This window comes from Drosophila innubila, chromosome 4 (assembly GCF_004354385.1).
Source record: "Drosophila innubila isolate TH190305 chromosome 4, UK_Dinn_1.0, whole genome shotgun sequence".
Classification (NCBI taxonomy): Eukaryota; Metazoa; Arthropoda; class Insecta; order Diptera; family Drosophilidae; genus Drosophila; species Drosophila innubila.
In genome coordinates, this window is record NC_047625.1 from 515107 (window position 1) to 531264 (window position 16158).

Consider the following 16158-nt stretch of genomic DNA (forward strand, 5'->3'; position numbering starts at 1 on the left):
AGTACAAAACTCGGTTAGCATGCAAACAATTTGTGAAGTGCCCACACATTTGACACAAACTTAATTTTGTAACAAAATGTCAACTAATTAAAATGCCAACTTTTCTCAATGCTTTGCTTACTGCATTGTCATCATTGAAACATGGAGTCGGCAAGCAATAAAATTAATTAAATTGTGAGCTTTGCTGCTGCATCAATTTATGCACTGAGTGCAGCGGAAGAGGTTGAAACCGATGGGTAAACCGTTAAACTCTTAAATGAATTACGCCTGGAAATTCCACGTTTATATACAAATTTTTAGCGAATGATTGCAGCGGATTTTGATCAATAGGTAAGATCTTAATAGTTTGCAATTGCTTACACTATTAATTCATAAGTTTTTATTTTCAGTTGGGTCTAATTGGCCCAAGAATTGCAAAAAAAAGACACTCCAATGCGTTCGACAATTGCGGCAAGTGCCAGGCTTATATTGATTCTGAGATGACAGCTACAGGTCATTAAAATACATTTTTCGAGTCCCGCATAATACCATTTGACACCATTTGACAGTCGAAAATTTTGCATTTGTCGACAATTGCAAAAATTTTAAATTACACTCAACAAACCTTTTTTTAAAAAACATTTACAAAAACACAATAAAAATAACAAGATTGTTTAATTTAAATAATTAAATTGATAATTAAATCTGCCTAAACTTGTATTTTTATTTGTTAAAAATTTTACCGGAGTCTATTCATAGTCCTCAGCACCGTTTTTCATTTTCAAAATTTAAAAACGTTTCCACAGTTTGTACTAGCATTTTTTTTGTAAGTACAAACGTATACAAACTATGTTTAATTAGTTACTGTGTGGTCCCACAGTGTTCAGACAAGGGCAAATACAAAGCAAAATTTAGCTTCAAAATGTGTGCAAACACCTTTTCCCAAAATTTAGTGCTGAAAAATTTAGGCGGTCAGACGTTTGTAACAGCATTTGTGCAAAATTGTAGTCATTTTGACACAAATATTTTGCCTGTCTGACCTAACCTTAATATTGAGAAAGAGCAAGAGAGTGAAATCTCGAAAGTTTCTAGTCGACAACTTGAAAAGCTCTGACTGATACATAAGCTGCTTAGCGATTCTTCTTTCTCAATTCTCATCTAATTGTGTGCTCGTATCTGGATGTGAACAGTCGGTTCGTTTTCGTTTTGAATTTAAAAAAAACTGACGAGAAGTTTGTTGTATTTTAGTTGACAACGGCTAAAAAATTTGAATGTGCTAACTGTTTATGAACTAACTATTTAATCTTCTTATAAACGTAATTGAATATTGAGGCTCGCATAAAATTTTCAATTTTAATTTCACACCCATACAAAGTATAATTATAAATAGTTCCAAATAAATATTTTATAAACTGAAAAATGAAATGTGTTGAAATACTGAATTGATTAATGAATGCAGTGATTCACTAACATTAACCTATTCATGTTCCTATAACTAATTTAAGGTATTTACATCCGATTAATTTCAAATGAAGACAATATTGAAAAAAAAATATATATTCATTAGCATTTCTAGTTAGTTACAAATATTCAAAGTAAAAATCGGCACACTGAAAAATAAGTTGAATACAAAAATAGAATAGCATTTCAAGATTGAGCCGACGAATTTTGATGGTTAGATGCTGACACAGCTGCACCTATATCTACATCTATATAGATACCTACGTACGAGTATATACCTTGCTCATTTACATGTGTGCACACACACACACTCACACGCACGTATGTATTTACGAATTTGAATTTACGATGTGCCCGAATTCCGAAGGAATGCGTATTTTTATACGCGTACATACATACAAAAGTACATGCATAGATAGTACAAGTATTTAGGATAGCATATGTTCACATGTAGTACATGCATAGGTCTCAGGTAAACGAAGATATTATATAAATAAACACAATCCCTTCTATGTTTTGTTCTCTCCTGTGGCCCTGATTACTAATTATCCCAGTATCTTTGAGTTTATAAATAAATTGTCTCAATTATTTTAACCAAAAAGTATTGTAAATTATTGAACAATATAAATGTATAGTTAGTGAAGAAAGTATTTTGAAGAAATAAAATTTTACTTATTGTTTGTTTTATTTAATTCGATGAAATTGTTTTACGGGCTTTCAGCTTGTTCTAAAAACCTCGACTAAAATAGGTATAAGTAAGTTATAAGTAAATAAGTTTTTTTATATAAAAATTTATATATTTTGTAAGAAAATTTGTGTACATTATTATGTCAAGACACTTTCTTAACCTGAATTTTTAATATGTATGGTATAGGAAATCACACAGTTCGGTTTATATTTGGAACAGTTTGCCGTAATGGAATCTAAAAAAGTGAGTATTATTAATATTTAAAATTTTTATAATTATTAAAATTATTTAAATTCATAAACACTTCACAAGAGCATTTTTTAGGTTATATTACTGAATTTTGGCACATATAATTTTATATATATAATTTTATGAATATTTTCAAGCTGAAAACTGTTATAAGTGCCGAGGAAGAGCACTTGGCTTCCAAATCCGTAAAAACATCCAAAAAGGTAATAAAAAAAATCTTCGAGAAAAATGAGAAAATCGAGTCGGAAATATCGGGAACCACAGATGCGGAAAGAGATATCAAATCAGTTTCTGGAATCATTTTTGATGACTCCTCAATGATTTCGAAAGACGCTAATAATATTTCAAAGAAAAAGGGAAAATCAAAAAAATCAAAGAAACATGATTACGACAGCCAGAATATATCAGTGGTAAGCTATTATATAATTTATCCGATAACTTGATGAACTTGATGATCATCATTTCATAATAATTTATAATAATTTATTTTTATATGTATTTATTACTTAGAAGAGCAGTTTCAATAAATTTGACGCCCTTCAGAAGCGCAGCTTAATCCATGTACGTTCAAGTGATTCAAGTAAAGCTCAAGAAATATTCAGTGTAAGCAAATCATTTATTAATCCAAACATCTAAAATTTCATTAATAATCCTCTGTACAAACTCAAGCTAGACATTTTAATTAATTAATATATTTAAAATAGAGCTATGCTATATTTATAGTTGTTTTCTTTAATAGAACCCACAGGATGAACAACAGACAAACTGTCGGCAATGCAACAGACCAGTCTATAAAATGGAGGAGATTATAGTTCAGTTCAAAGGCGATAAAGGAATCTATCACAAGACTTGCTTGCGTTGCAAGGATTGCGCCAAGCAGCTTAAGTATGTTCTGAAAAAGTTTCTTCCTTCGATTCAACTGTAACTAATATCCTAATTCACTTCCAGATTCGATAATTACCAGAGCCACGAAGGTAATCTCTACTGCAACGTACATTTCAAGTTGTAAGTTTTAAATCAAATCACTTTGTTTTCTTTTTCAATAACTTTATGAAAATTTACAAAATATACATAAAAATTAATTTAAAATTTTTAATTTTGTATGACAAATAAGAGTTGCGAGTTCATAAAATCCCAAATATACTGGAAAATAATAGATTTTAAGTTCTAATTTATATTATAAAAATTAATTTTAGCTTCGTATGTTTAATTTAAATTAATACTAATTATAAATATTAAGTTAGGTTAGCCTAACCAAACTTAAAAATATAAGCTTTATGAAATCATGAACATATTCCCTAACTTTTCGATTTGCATCTCTTGGAAAGAACACATTTCTGTAATATACAATTGAAATAACTTTGATTTGAGAAAGACTAAGACTAATTTTTTTCAACTTTTATTATTTCGTTGATAAGTAACAGTCAAAACTAGTACATAATTTTGTTTCTAGTTGTTTCTTTCGCTTGCGTTTTTATTTATTTATTTATGCACGACTAAAAGCAGTCGGCAAAGAAAAAATTACCAAGTATAAAAATTAAGTTAAAGATTACAAATACAAATAAAATTAAATATAAATTATGAACTGAAAATCACTGCGGACGGCAGTTCGCGTTAGTGACGGAAAGCAGCACGAAGGGTGCGAAAGGCGACTAACAATATATACAGCTAAGTTGGAAAATTAGCTACGACTGTCCGATCAGATCGAGTTATATACCGATCGAAAGGTTTCGTCCTAACTTACAAAATGGCATACTAAAACTTTTTCTAACCAACCTGGGTAATGGGATACGGGGGTGTAAGTGGGAGGGGAAAAATTTAAATGATTGCAGCTAATGGGGCTGTTGGGGCCTTTTGTTAAAATTTTGATTTTTTAAAAATTCCACTTAAAAATACGCGTCGATTGATACCTCAATCACCTAAATCCGAAACCTGGTTCAAAAGATAAATAAATTTGAAAATTTTAGTGAACTTCCCAAAATGAAATGAAAAGTCAGTTTGTTTGTCTGTTTCCATCAAAGCGCTAAAGAAGCTTAAATGTAATGATGGGGATTTATTCCTTTTCGAAAATGTAGAAATGTTTGTTTTACGACTTTTTTAAAAAACCGCTAGTTTAGAGGGAAAACGCTAAATCCCGCTAAAATTGAAACCTCAACAGTTTCCAAACCATAGCAGCTACAGATATGTCCTATATATCATTGGAAAGGTGTGTTTGAGGGTACTCAGGTAACATTTTACAGGTGATATAATGTTTTTAAGCTTACATTTTGGCGATTTCTGACAAAATGGCTCTAACGATTTCTGTTAAATTATTATGTTGTAAAACGCACAATTTCGCGTTTTTTGGTATATGAAACATAAATTTTGGTTGAGGGGCTTGGAAGATATTACCTGTTAAGTGAATAATACATTTTTCTATCGGTCGAAAATCATGTTTTAGTACGAAAAACTTTTTAATTTTATGAGATATCAGAACCAAACTGATACAATATGCATTTAGCTTGGTTTTACCTGACCAAAGTTGGTTTAAATCGGACTACTATATCATATAGCTGTCATAGAACCAATCGGGTCAAAATTAGGTTTTAGTATGAAAAACTTGGTTGTTAAGTGAGACATTTTAACCAAATTGATAGCATATGCATTTAAGTCAGTTTTAAAAATCCTGACCGAAGTTAGTTCTTATCGGACCACTTAATCATATAGCCAATCGGCCCAATATTAAGTCTTAGTATGAAAAACTTTTTTGTTTTACGAGATATCGTAACCAAACTAATAGAATATGCATATAAATTAGACTTATATACTCTGACCAAAGTTGGTTCCAATCGAACCACTATATCATATAGCTGTCATAGCACCGATCGGGCGAAATCAACGAACAAAACTCAGTTTAATCTAAAAATTTTAAATAAAAATATAAATTAATAAAAAAAAAGCGAAAAATGGCATTCGGCACTGCGCAAAAAGTAATTTTTATTTACAAAGTAGCTCACCCTTTTTGCTCACAGTGCACAATGCCAATTTTCGCTTTTTTTTATTAATTTATATTTTTATTTAAAATTTTTAGATTAAACTGAATTTGTTCGTCACAAAAATGGATATCAGAAATTTTGGGGCTAAAAATTGCTTTCGTCACTAGACTTTTACCTCGTGTAGAGGTTTTTTTGTGGGATTTAATATTCTTTAAATAAGAAAGTCTAGGTGTAAACCAAGGAGGCTTTACAGAACCAGACGATGAAACATAATTTGGAATGCACACATCTAAGAGTGCATTTAGGGTCTCATAGAAAGAACTAAGGGCAATATCGATATCAGTAGCTTTCTCTAAAAAGCACCAGTCGGTAACAAGGATAAGTTCATGAAGCAATGAATAATTTCCCATGCGAAAAAAACGACGAGGTGATTGCTGACATAATAGAGGTGGACTAAAAGGTTTTGAGATTGAGATAGAAATTTCTATAGTAGGGTGATTTAAATCTTCTGGAATACTTAATGGGGATGCCCTAGAGACGGCAGTATTTGCGAAATCGTTAATAAAAACCAGATCAAAAATTCGATAATTATGGTTTCTTATTGAGTTCATTTGAAAAAATGAGAGATCAAGCAAGTTATCAAAAAAATTATCTTGGCTTAAGGGAACAAGGTAATTTGTGCTACTGAAAAATGACAAAGAAATTTTAGGCAAATTAAAATCACCCAGCACAATAAATAAGTCGTTGAAAGTAATGCGTTCTGACCACTTCGAGGCGGTCGATCATTTGTATATAAAAGATAATTATTTGACATAACTTCAGAATCAGATACTGTAGGATTTAACCAAGTTTCTGACAAAGCAATTATATCAGAATCAACGGACATACTACTCAAATATAGATTTTTAAGCTTAGTAAGGAGGCCTCTTACATTTTGATAATGAATACAGGCAAAATCGGGCCGCAGGTCTATTTTTTTGAAGCCGTACTAGCGGGCTCCAGTACGTTGGAACTGCCGGCTGTAAGAGAAACAGGCAAGGATTCACTACGCCTTTTGGGCTTAAACTCATGAACAATCATATGTGGTGGCCAAAATGTTGGATCACAAATGACACTAAATGAGTCGTGAGGGACACTTATTTTAAAAGATGCTATTTCACGGGCCGTAGCAAAATTAAATTTAGTGATTGAGACATTAGCAGAGACTTTGCTAGAAATGTATGCCTCTACATTTTCACAAGTAGAGTCCGAGGATAGCCTAGACACAAATACTTGCTTACGAGGAGCAACAACATGATCCAGCCCGCACCAAAGACACGATGACTTGGGCTGATTCAGTTGTCTGAGTGATAGAATCACCTGCAGAAGGTGTAGGATAATTGAATAGGTTAATAATACCCGGAGAGGCCGATAAAGACAAAGTTGGCGAAGCGTCTTGATAGTGACGAGATACCAATGGAGTCACGGGAGGCTGAGTAACCGGTATATTAGGGGGAACTGCTAAAAATTGAGAAGCAGGTGGTGAGTTAAAAATATATATTGGCTAAGCAAATCCAGACTAGAGTCAAAATCATTCGAAAGAAGCTTAGCCATTTTATTAAGTCTTGAGAATTAGTTTCTCACAGAATTATACATTTTTGAAAAATCAATTTGTATGTCGATGCATGCTGGACAAGACCATTTCACTGCACCACATTCCTTTTTAGAAACGGCAATGATCTTATTACACTCTCGACCTGTAAGACCAGCACACTTTGCATGCATGATATTCTCACACAACCAACAATAAATAAATCTCGGTTGCTCAGATAGTGCAGTTTTTCTTGCAGCACGACATATTTCCAACAGGGGTTAAACAGATAAATAAATAGGCAGAATTGTGCACGTAAATAGAGCGGGAGGCACTCAAATGAAGCTCTAAACAAGAGAGCAAAACACAAAAGTTATTTGCTTGTGAGAGCGCGCTGCTTAACGTAAACGAAATGCAACAGCGAACACACACACAAAAAAATGTATTAAGATGTGCGAAGAGCCGAAACTGAGATAAGGAGATGAACACAAACAAAAACAATCGCTGTGCTTACAATAACGACAAACTTGTGTGAGCGAGGTGAAAAGCAAAAGCCGAAATACACAAACAAACACACGCACAAGAATGTTATTATTTAAGGAAAACTGCAAAGCTAAGTTTAGCAAAAATAAAAAGCTTTATATTAGGACCACAATGCACAAATGATTACAACTTACACAGCAAGTCGATAGCTTGTTCACTTATCCACAATTTTAGATCTAAAAATATAAAAGCGGTGTGTTATAATTCACAGAAACAGATAAAAATTTACGAGCCAAATAAAACACGTCTGATTCGCTCAAACAAAGAACTCTCTCTTCGTTATTTACGTATTAGTGAACAGTTTTTATACTTCAATTTCAATTTTATTCTGAATTTGAATTATTATTCCCAACAGGCTGTTTGCACCCAAGGTAGTTGAACAGACGGATGAACCGAAGGCTCGCAAAGCGGAGCTTATAATTCGTGAAAGTCAGCCGACTGAACTTCCGGCGGATGTTGTGCGTGGTAAAGCTGAAAAAGTTATTTATTATATTAATTTAAATTGTAAATTGTAAATTGGAATTGTAGCATCTGACAAACCGGATCTGGGACTCGATGAGCTGCATCAGCTGCAACTGAATGTCCGCTCAAGATTTCAAGTATTTGAGAATGTGGAACAGAAGAAACTTGAGGAGGAGCAATTGCGAATACAGCAACGTCCAGTGATTAAACGGAGCACCTCGATCCTTACAAAATACCGCATAAATAGCTGCGACAATGAAAACGAATTTGGTCTCCTTGTTGATAATAACAGTGATGAGAGTCCCGACGAAGATTACGACGAGAAGAACGAAGATGCCGACTTGGTACGCTCCAAGAGATGCACCCAAAAGGAGCGACCTATCGGACTGGGCGATGCCATGAATGACATCAAGACCAGGTTCGAGAAGGGACACCTGCAATCCAAGGAAGAGCGCCGTGAGGAGCGAAAACAGGAGATCCAAAACATACGATCACGTCTATTCATGGGTAAGCAGGCGAAGATTAAAGAGATGTATCAACAGGCGGTCGCTGAATCGGAGCAGGCAATAACTTCCGTTGGAAAGAAGCCGGACATTGGAGTGGACATTGGAGTGGCAGCGCGTTCCATAAAGGATCGATTTGAGAACGGTCAAATGTTTTCGGACAAATCCTATGACCCAGAGACAAACCCATACAGCCACCCAAATAGCTCAGGACTCTCAGAGGATGCTGATGTGTTCGAGTCGGGTACGTCATATATAAATATCTAATAATTATTTACAATTATAATTGTTTTGATTTAAAAGTTACAAAAATAAAAACATATTTTTGGATTATTTATTAAAAATAAAAAAATAATTCTTATTCTTTAATTTTATTTTAAAAATTAAAGTTATTCCGTAAAGTTTACTTTTAAGTTCAATAAATATAAGTTAATCTGAATATATTTAGAACCAAGTTGTGTATTTGCAAAATCTAAAAATATTCTTATTCTATATTAAATCGTTAATAGATGTTTATGGTTGATATAGCTAATTACGACTAAAATTGCAATTTTGGTGTATTCCCACCGAGTTATTCCAATTGATTTACTTAGTTAAAATTTGCATCCATTGCATTCTATTTGTAGGTATAAGCAAGAAGTCACGCAGCATTTTCATGGAGCTCGATGCGAATATGACATCAAATACAAATGCCCATGAATTACAGAGAAATAGATCAGCCACGCTTACCAAAAGCGTAAGCCAAAATCAATTAAGCCCAGCGGTATGTTTGTTTAATTATTTTATATTACTTTCTGTTACTCTTTCTCGATTCTTAAAATTTTAGATATCGTTAAAAAGAAAGAGCTATAATCAAGGCTGCAAACCTCCAAAAAAAATTTTAAAAGTTCGGTTCGGCTGTTCGAACCATAGAGCAAGACATTGGTTCGGTTTGCGAATTGGTTTATTTACCCCCTGAACCCAAGGTTTGGGTTCGAACCTTGGTTCAATTTTATACAAAAAAATATTTTTATTGTTACACATTTTTCTCTACATTTTAAACTAAATATATTTTTTTTAAAAGAAATCAAATTTTGATGATAATTTAAATTTACTTGAATATTTAAATATGACTTTATTCAATCCAAAGTCTCAAATAAATGCGTAATACTAGAAAACCATATAATTTATGTAATTAGTTTTTGTACGATCCGAACCTTATGTTTTAGAAAGCGGTTCGGTTTATGATCCGGTTCAGGCTGCTTAAAAACCCGAACCGAACCGGTTCTACGAAGTTCGATTCATACCCGGTTTGCAGCCTTGGTTATACTTTACGATTTTATCAATGTTCACAATATTCTCAAGTATTTCATTGTTTAAATATGTTCAGAACGGCGATACAGACGTGGTCAAATCCGACGCAAAGCCAGAAGATGTTAAGATAGCAACAGCTGAAATAAGTCAAAAGTTCAAATTTTTTGAAACGTATCGACCCAACGATGCTAAAAAACGACAGTTCCGGATAACGCCACCTCGGGAAGGGGTTGTAAAAATGCCCACACCCGATTCGGATGCTGAGCAACTGGATGATTTACTAAATGGGAAATTGTCATCAACATCGTTTCACGATAATGTGCTCCAGAAAACACAGACCACGTCGACCATGCTAAATAAATTTCGCGAAATGGAGCTGGGAAAATGCAAGGGAACGGAACTGAAGGGTCCAAGGCCACTCAAGTGTTTCACTCCTCCCCCCGAAGATGGTCGTCGTTCTTACGATAATAAATCAAATAGCGAAGAGGACGAAGACGAGGACGAGGATGAGGACGAGGAGAGTGACGATGAAGAAAGCGATCTTGACAAAGAAATGTTGGATATTCATTCCAATAATGACGAGGCACTCAAAGAGGTAAATAAATATTGTATCTTTGAGATGCAAATTAGTTTTTTTTAGACAAGACCGCAAATAAGAGTTCTCAATTAAAATGTTAACTAAATAAATCAATGTGAAAGAAAAATATGTTAGGATAAAATGGAATACATCAAAGTTCCTATTTTTGTCGAAATTAGATTTAATTTCAAATAATTTTTATTTTAAATGTGGAAAACAATGTTTATATATCAATATTTATTTAAAAGTGTAAAAACAACATTAACTTTAGATTTTTTTTAAAAATTAGAGTAATTTTGATTTTATATTTTAAAAGTTACAAATCAAAATATAAAATTTAAGCTTAATATCTTTGGAACCAAGTGGTGTATTACCAAAATTTAAATATATTCTTATTCACCACATGTCCTTCAAGGACGAATATAAAGGATCCTACTTTTTATTATTTTATTAATAAATTTTTTATTTATTGTGATTTTTAAAAAAAGTTACAAAATAACTCTTCTTTGTAACTCTTAAAATAAGTATCAAAAACTAAACTCATTCTTCATTTTCTTTAACTTTTAAATAAAAATGAAAATTTAATTATTTCTTGCACTTTTTAAATAAAAATTAGGAATAAGTGTTTTTGTTGTAAATTGAAGTTTTGAAATAATTGATATATTGCAATTTTTATATTAGTACTTATAATTCAATTCTTGATTCTAGGCACAAAATGCAGCTCGGGCAAAACAATTACGCGCCAAATTTGAAAAGTGGCAGGTGAATGAAATCAAGCGCGAACTTAATGAGGGATATGTCGATATCTATTCGCAGCAGGTTTCCGATGATTCAACAATAGAAAGTGCCAAAACGTTAGTCATAATATTATAACTATTTTAATATTATTATATTAAATCATGTATTTCCAGAATACGTGAGCGCTTCGAAAATATGACGAACTTTGAACGTAAATCACCAAGCGGTCCCCGGTATCAGGTTAATCGATTTGTTGTCAGTATCTCTATCTATTTTACTCCCTTCTTTACTGAGTCATATTTGATCATTTGTATCTTTATCGATTTCAGTAACATTAATGGACATGGAAAGCTAAATACCGAATCACTTAATCTCGTTAAACAAAATAATTTGTTCTGACTGAACATTAAAACCGTAGTTTCCATTTACGACGTAAGTGAGCACTAAGACGGAAGGGGAATTCTGAGCAAAACTAATCTATAAAACTTCTTTACCTGCTTATTATATTAATTGAAAGGCCTAACATACAAAAAAAATTATTCTACAGTTGTAGCTGAATATAATTAAGTTTGAATCAAACACTATTGCGATTTATATGCGTCGATTACACTAGGCAACAGCACAAAAATTAAACGAACGAAACCGACTTTTTTTTGGATAGATTTCTGGCCACAAACGACGAAAAACATTTTTTTTTCTATAGCAGTTTTTTTTTAGAATTTTTTAAAAATCTGGATTTTTTTTCTTACTTTTTTTACAGGTGCGCCCACTTTTGTCATGCCAATGCCAAAACGGATTTTCAAAAGCTTTACTTTTTCTAAAAGCTAATTAATATATCTATATTTCATTCATACACAATCTTAGATTAAAACCAGTAGTTTTAGAGCTATCAATTTTTGAATTAAGAAAATTATGATTTTTCGCTTAACTTCCTCTTAAGATATATCATCCAATCTCGCAGGTTGGGTATATGGTAATATGTTGTATATCTCTACCGAATTTGGTTCAAATTGGTTGACATTTCAATATAGCTGCCATAGGAACGATCAATCAGAACGATCCAGCTTTAGTATGAAAAACATTTTTATTTTTTAAGATATTTCAAGCAAACTCACAAACTGTGTATTCTATATTGATCCGTTTTGGCATTAACAAGTAAGGATGACAAAAGTGTCTCTTATCAAAATGAAATACGAAGCGCACAGACGCACAGCGAATTAAAAATAGAATTAAATTATTAATTAATTAATTATTCTGCAACAACAGTCTCTTTAGAAAGTTTCGATTGGCTTTGAATACATTTTTCAGATTCTGTTCCCAAATTTTAAAGTAATGTAACTTGTGGCTGAGAAATGAACAGAAAATAATTATATAAATTCCTACATACATCTTTTTAAATCTATTATAAATTTTTTACTGAATTTGTTGTGAAATTCGATTGTTAAAATAATATGATGCTTATCGCCTTTCGACTGGAATATATATATATATATATATTCCTTTCGATCTTTATTGCTTACAACAATTGTGATTAATCACAGAACGCGGAATAATGTAACGACATATTTTATATGTATACATGATTGATTTTAATGTGGCAAATACAAGTTATTATCTTATTCTATAGCTTTATCCATAAATTCCAGGAATCTTTTGGCATATTGTTCAGGATCACATGTTGATATACCATCAACATTACTACCATATTTAACTGTCTTTGCCGCTTTTGCTGCCTAAAAAAAACCATGTTTAAATTAAATATATTATATTACTATTGAATGGTAAATAAGTAAATAAAAGTAACAAATTACTAAATTTCTGTTTTATGGTTTTTACCTGCTTCTTAACACCGTATTGCGTGAGAACATCGATTATAGCTATAAAATAGATCTCTCGTCTTTCTGTAAGATTGTTTAATATGATATTGATCTATAATATTTATGAACTAAATATCAATCAATCGAGACGAGTACCTTCAATACTTGGAATGGCGTAAATGTCGACTTCATATACAACTTCCTTATATTGTGCACCTCTGGGGGAATCTGGTGGTGTGTTATACGTCCAGCTTTTAATAGATTATATCATATTAATTATGTTGATGATCTGTAGATAGATCTGGACATATATTTACCGTTCACCACTATCGCACTCTTCGCTCTCGCTATTCTCACTGCGTCCAGTGGCCAACGTATTGTCCCCATGAAGAGCCTCTTCCTCAGCTCGCACACAGTCATGTATACCAACAAGTAGAGAGTAGTCCATAATGTGCAACTTGATTAGGAGCTGTACAGGATTATAAATGCATATAAGAGATTAATAAACTATTAATAAATTATAAGACTAAACATAAGAAATGAAAATTCGAAACGCTATTAAATGCTACAATTTACTTACATCAATATCATTGCTTAGAGTATCCAACAATTTCTTCTTGGGTTCTTCTCCAATCTCTAACTTGACCTTTTGCTTTATGAAGTCATTGTCTTTATATGTGGGTAGATGCTTCTCAAGCTCTTTTTCCGAAGCCTCACGATCCACTGTACTACCTTTCAAATCAAATTTTCTATAAGACAAAACCAATGTTAGTGCGATATAATATGATATATGAGTATTTGTAAAGTTTTTCATACTTGTGTATAGTTAGCTGGGAGCTAAAAACGTTTCGCATAACAACAAAATAATACTGCACACTCTCCACAGTAATCCTGTACATGCCCAAATATTGTGGCAGCAGGGTCTTTCCATGCCGTTCAACAACGTACTGTTTAACAAAATATAATATATATATATATTAATATATATATATATATATATAGTATAATTACAATTACAAAAACATTAATTATGTATTTTGACTTACTGGATGGTAATGTTTAAGAAAGGCATGCATGCGTTCAATTTCTTCGGAATTTAAGCTCTTAATTATAAAGAATTTATCATAGCTTTGATAAAATTGTGCTCCCGACTTTCCCGATGAGTCGATTGCCAGAGGTTGTGATCGAGTCAAGGACTCGCGATAGTCCACATCGTCAACACCAAAGCGTTCACGCAAATTCCGAAATACTAAAGGACAGTATTCTTTTACCTTGAAATGTGACGGCATATTCTCTCTAGATAACATTGGGATTATAATAAATACATTACATTGCAGTAAATTAAGAAATATTACTATTATTAAAATATTATTATTACAACCAGGGTATTTAATTGAATCGAATATCGATTAAAGTAAGTGTTTTGGTTATATTCGTATTATGGTTTTCGGTATTCTTTGTTTTTAAGTTTCGTAACGGATATTGGGTTTTTGTAAGTTTCGGTTTTAAAATATCGGCATGAGAAGTAGTAGAAATGGTATAGGAACGTTAATATATAAACAATTCTTCTTTCTCGATAAAAATCTGTTTAATAAGTTCAATATTAAAATTTTAAATCAAAATTAGTTTGAAAAACGATGATAACTTCCCAACATAAATGAATTTACTGCTTGACTAAACCGAAACTAACCGTTTCACATGGATCGGTTACTAATCGGTTATTTCTGTTTGAATAGTTTCGGTTTTTCGGTTTCGAAATACCAAAAAAGTCTTGTTTCGGTTAGAGTTTCAGTTACGGTTACCAATTTTAATCGGTTTACAATTCTTACTTGTTAAATAAATGATTATCGACTTTAATTTTGGAATATGCCCGAAAGTCGTCTGGCAGCAACATTACTGGTATGTTCACATGACTTAATTCATTTATCTGCAAAACATAAAGGTAGATACAGATGCAGATACAGTTGCAGATGCAGTTACAGATACAGATACTTACAGTATGGTTTATGCCCCACATGAATACACTGAGAATCGGTTCATTAGCTCGAAATAGTTTTACTTTCTGATGCTTAACTCGAAAATGCTTCTTCTTCAAAATGCGCGGCTGTGAAGTTGACGAGATCTTCTTATCCATTTTTATCCAGTTTGTTTAATTTGGCTGTTTTTGAATTTGAAATAAAGTTTGTTATTAATTATAAACTCAATGCATAATATGTGCATATGTATGTATCTATATATGTGCATAGATACATTTTTAATATGTATACGATTATACAAATTATATTCACATACACACATTTTTTCATTTAGCAAAAAAACATAATTGGCAATTCAGAACAAATTAATAACAGTATCTGATCGTTTTTATTTTTGGCAAATTTATGACGAATATTTGTGCATGTATGTATGTATGCATGTTCGTAAATATACACATATACACAGGGACAAACGCGAGTCACACAAATGCAAATATACATACATATGTATGGATGTACATACATATATATGTTTGCTCTCATTGAAAGACGTACATGTTGTACGAATCAAGATGCAAGTGCAACTGCCGGTCGGTCGGTATGTGTGTACAATAGGTAAAACCGAAATATCCTATTTCAATTAAATCACAAATGACATTGACATTATTGAAATTTAATTTTATGAAAATTTCTTTTATCTTTCTCTGTCCGTAAAAATGTTTATCGACACTGCTAGCAAACAAGGTTGAAAATCGATTAGAATTATAAATATCGATACTAAATTATAATGAAATTTTACGATATCGGCTGTGGGTTGCTTATCGATATAAGAGGAAAATGATTTTTTGGTCACATTAATTTGAAAATTAAAAGATATGCACACAACGACAAATAATATGGGATTAAGTTAGTATCCTTTTTTTTTTATAAAATCAGTTTTATTTTAGCTAAATATATATTTTTTTAGGAAGCGAACTTTTAAAATTGTCTGTATTAGTTATATTGGCCATAATAGAATTGCTTGCCACAGGAAAACAAGGCGGAAGCGCAACTGAAGCAGCTGTTTAACAACTGTTTTTATATCCGTGGCAGCCTCTGTCACAAGAAATACATATGTGCCACCGAATGACACTGGTGCTCACATTGAATTGGCATATTGTCAACCCTGCGGCCAAAAAAATCTAAAAGAAACTTGAACGTTGAGGACAGTTAAAGGACAATGTTATTAATCGTAATATATTGTGCCAAGTGTATGATCAGCTGTTATAAGTAGTAAACATGGTTGAAAATCGATAAGAATTAAAAGTATCACTATGGTGTAATAAAA

General features: G+C 32.2%; 2 protein-coding genes across 4 annotated transcripts; one reads left to right on the forward strand and one right to left on the reverse strand.

The window, feature by feature from the left end:
* Nucleotides 1-1159: 1159 nt before the first annotated feature.
* LOC117787209 (DNA ligase 1) lies at nucleotides 1160-12657 on the forward strand. Its single transcript, XM_034625713.1, has 14 exons — nucleotides 1160-1172; nucleotides 2315-2371; nucleotides 2515-2787; nucleotides 2888-2980; nucleotides 3117-3262; nucleotides 3326-3382; nucleotides 7821-7930; nucleotides 7994-8674; nucleotides 9057-9193; nucleotides 9800-10318; nucleotides 11009-11154; nucleotides 11212-11293; nucleotides 11368-11470; nucleotides 11799-12657. Exons 2-13 carry the CDS (start codon nucleotides 2357-2359, stop codon nucleotides 11368-11370), a joined length of 2262 nt encoding a protein of 753 aa, XP_034481604.1. The 5' UTR covers nucleotides 1160-1172; nucleotides 2315-2356; the 3' UTR covers nucleotides 11371-11470; nucleotides 11799-12657.
* LOC117787302 (phosphatidylinositol 5-phosphate 4-kinase type-2 beta) lies at nucleotides 12606-15578 on the reverse strand. 3 transcript variants are annotated; one of them, XM_034625988.1, is made up of 10 exons: nucleotides 15387-15578; nucleotides 14852-15013; nucleotides 14685-14782; nucleotides 13902-14151; nucleotides 13672-13802; nucleotides 13436-13604; nucleotides 13173-13324; nucleotides 13012-13106; nucleotides 12875-12939; nucleotides 12606-12771 (listed from the first exon to the last, which is right to left on the reverse strand). In XM_034625988.1, exons 2-10 carry the CDS (start codon nucleotides 14987-14989, stop codon nucleotides 12655-12657), a joined length of 1215 nt encoding a protein of 404 aa, XP_034481879.1. In that variant the 5' UTR covers nucleotides 14990-15013; nucleotides 15387-15578; the 3' UTR covers nucleotides 12606-12654. The 3 variants fall into 3 exon arrangements, with proteins under 3 accessions (XP_034481879.1, XP_034481721.1, XP_034481796.1); XM_034625830.1 differs by having other exon boundaries at nucleotides 14852-15016; XM_034625905.1 differs by having other exon boundaries at nucleotides 14852-15016; nucleotides 15351-15578.
* Nucleotides 15579-16158: the final 580 nt, after the last annotated feature.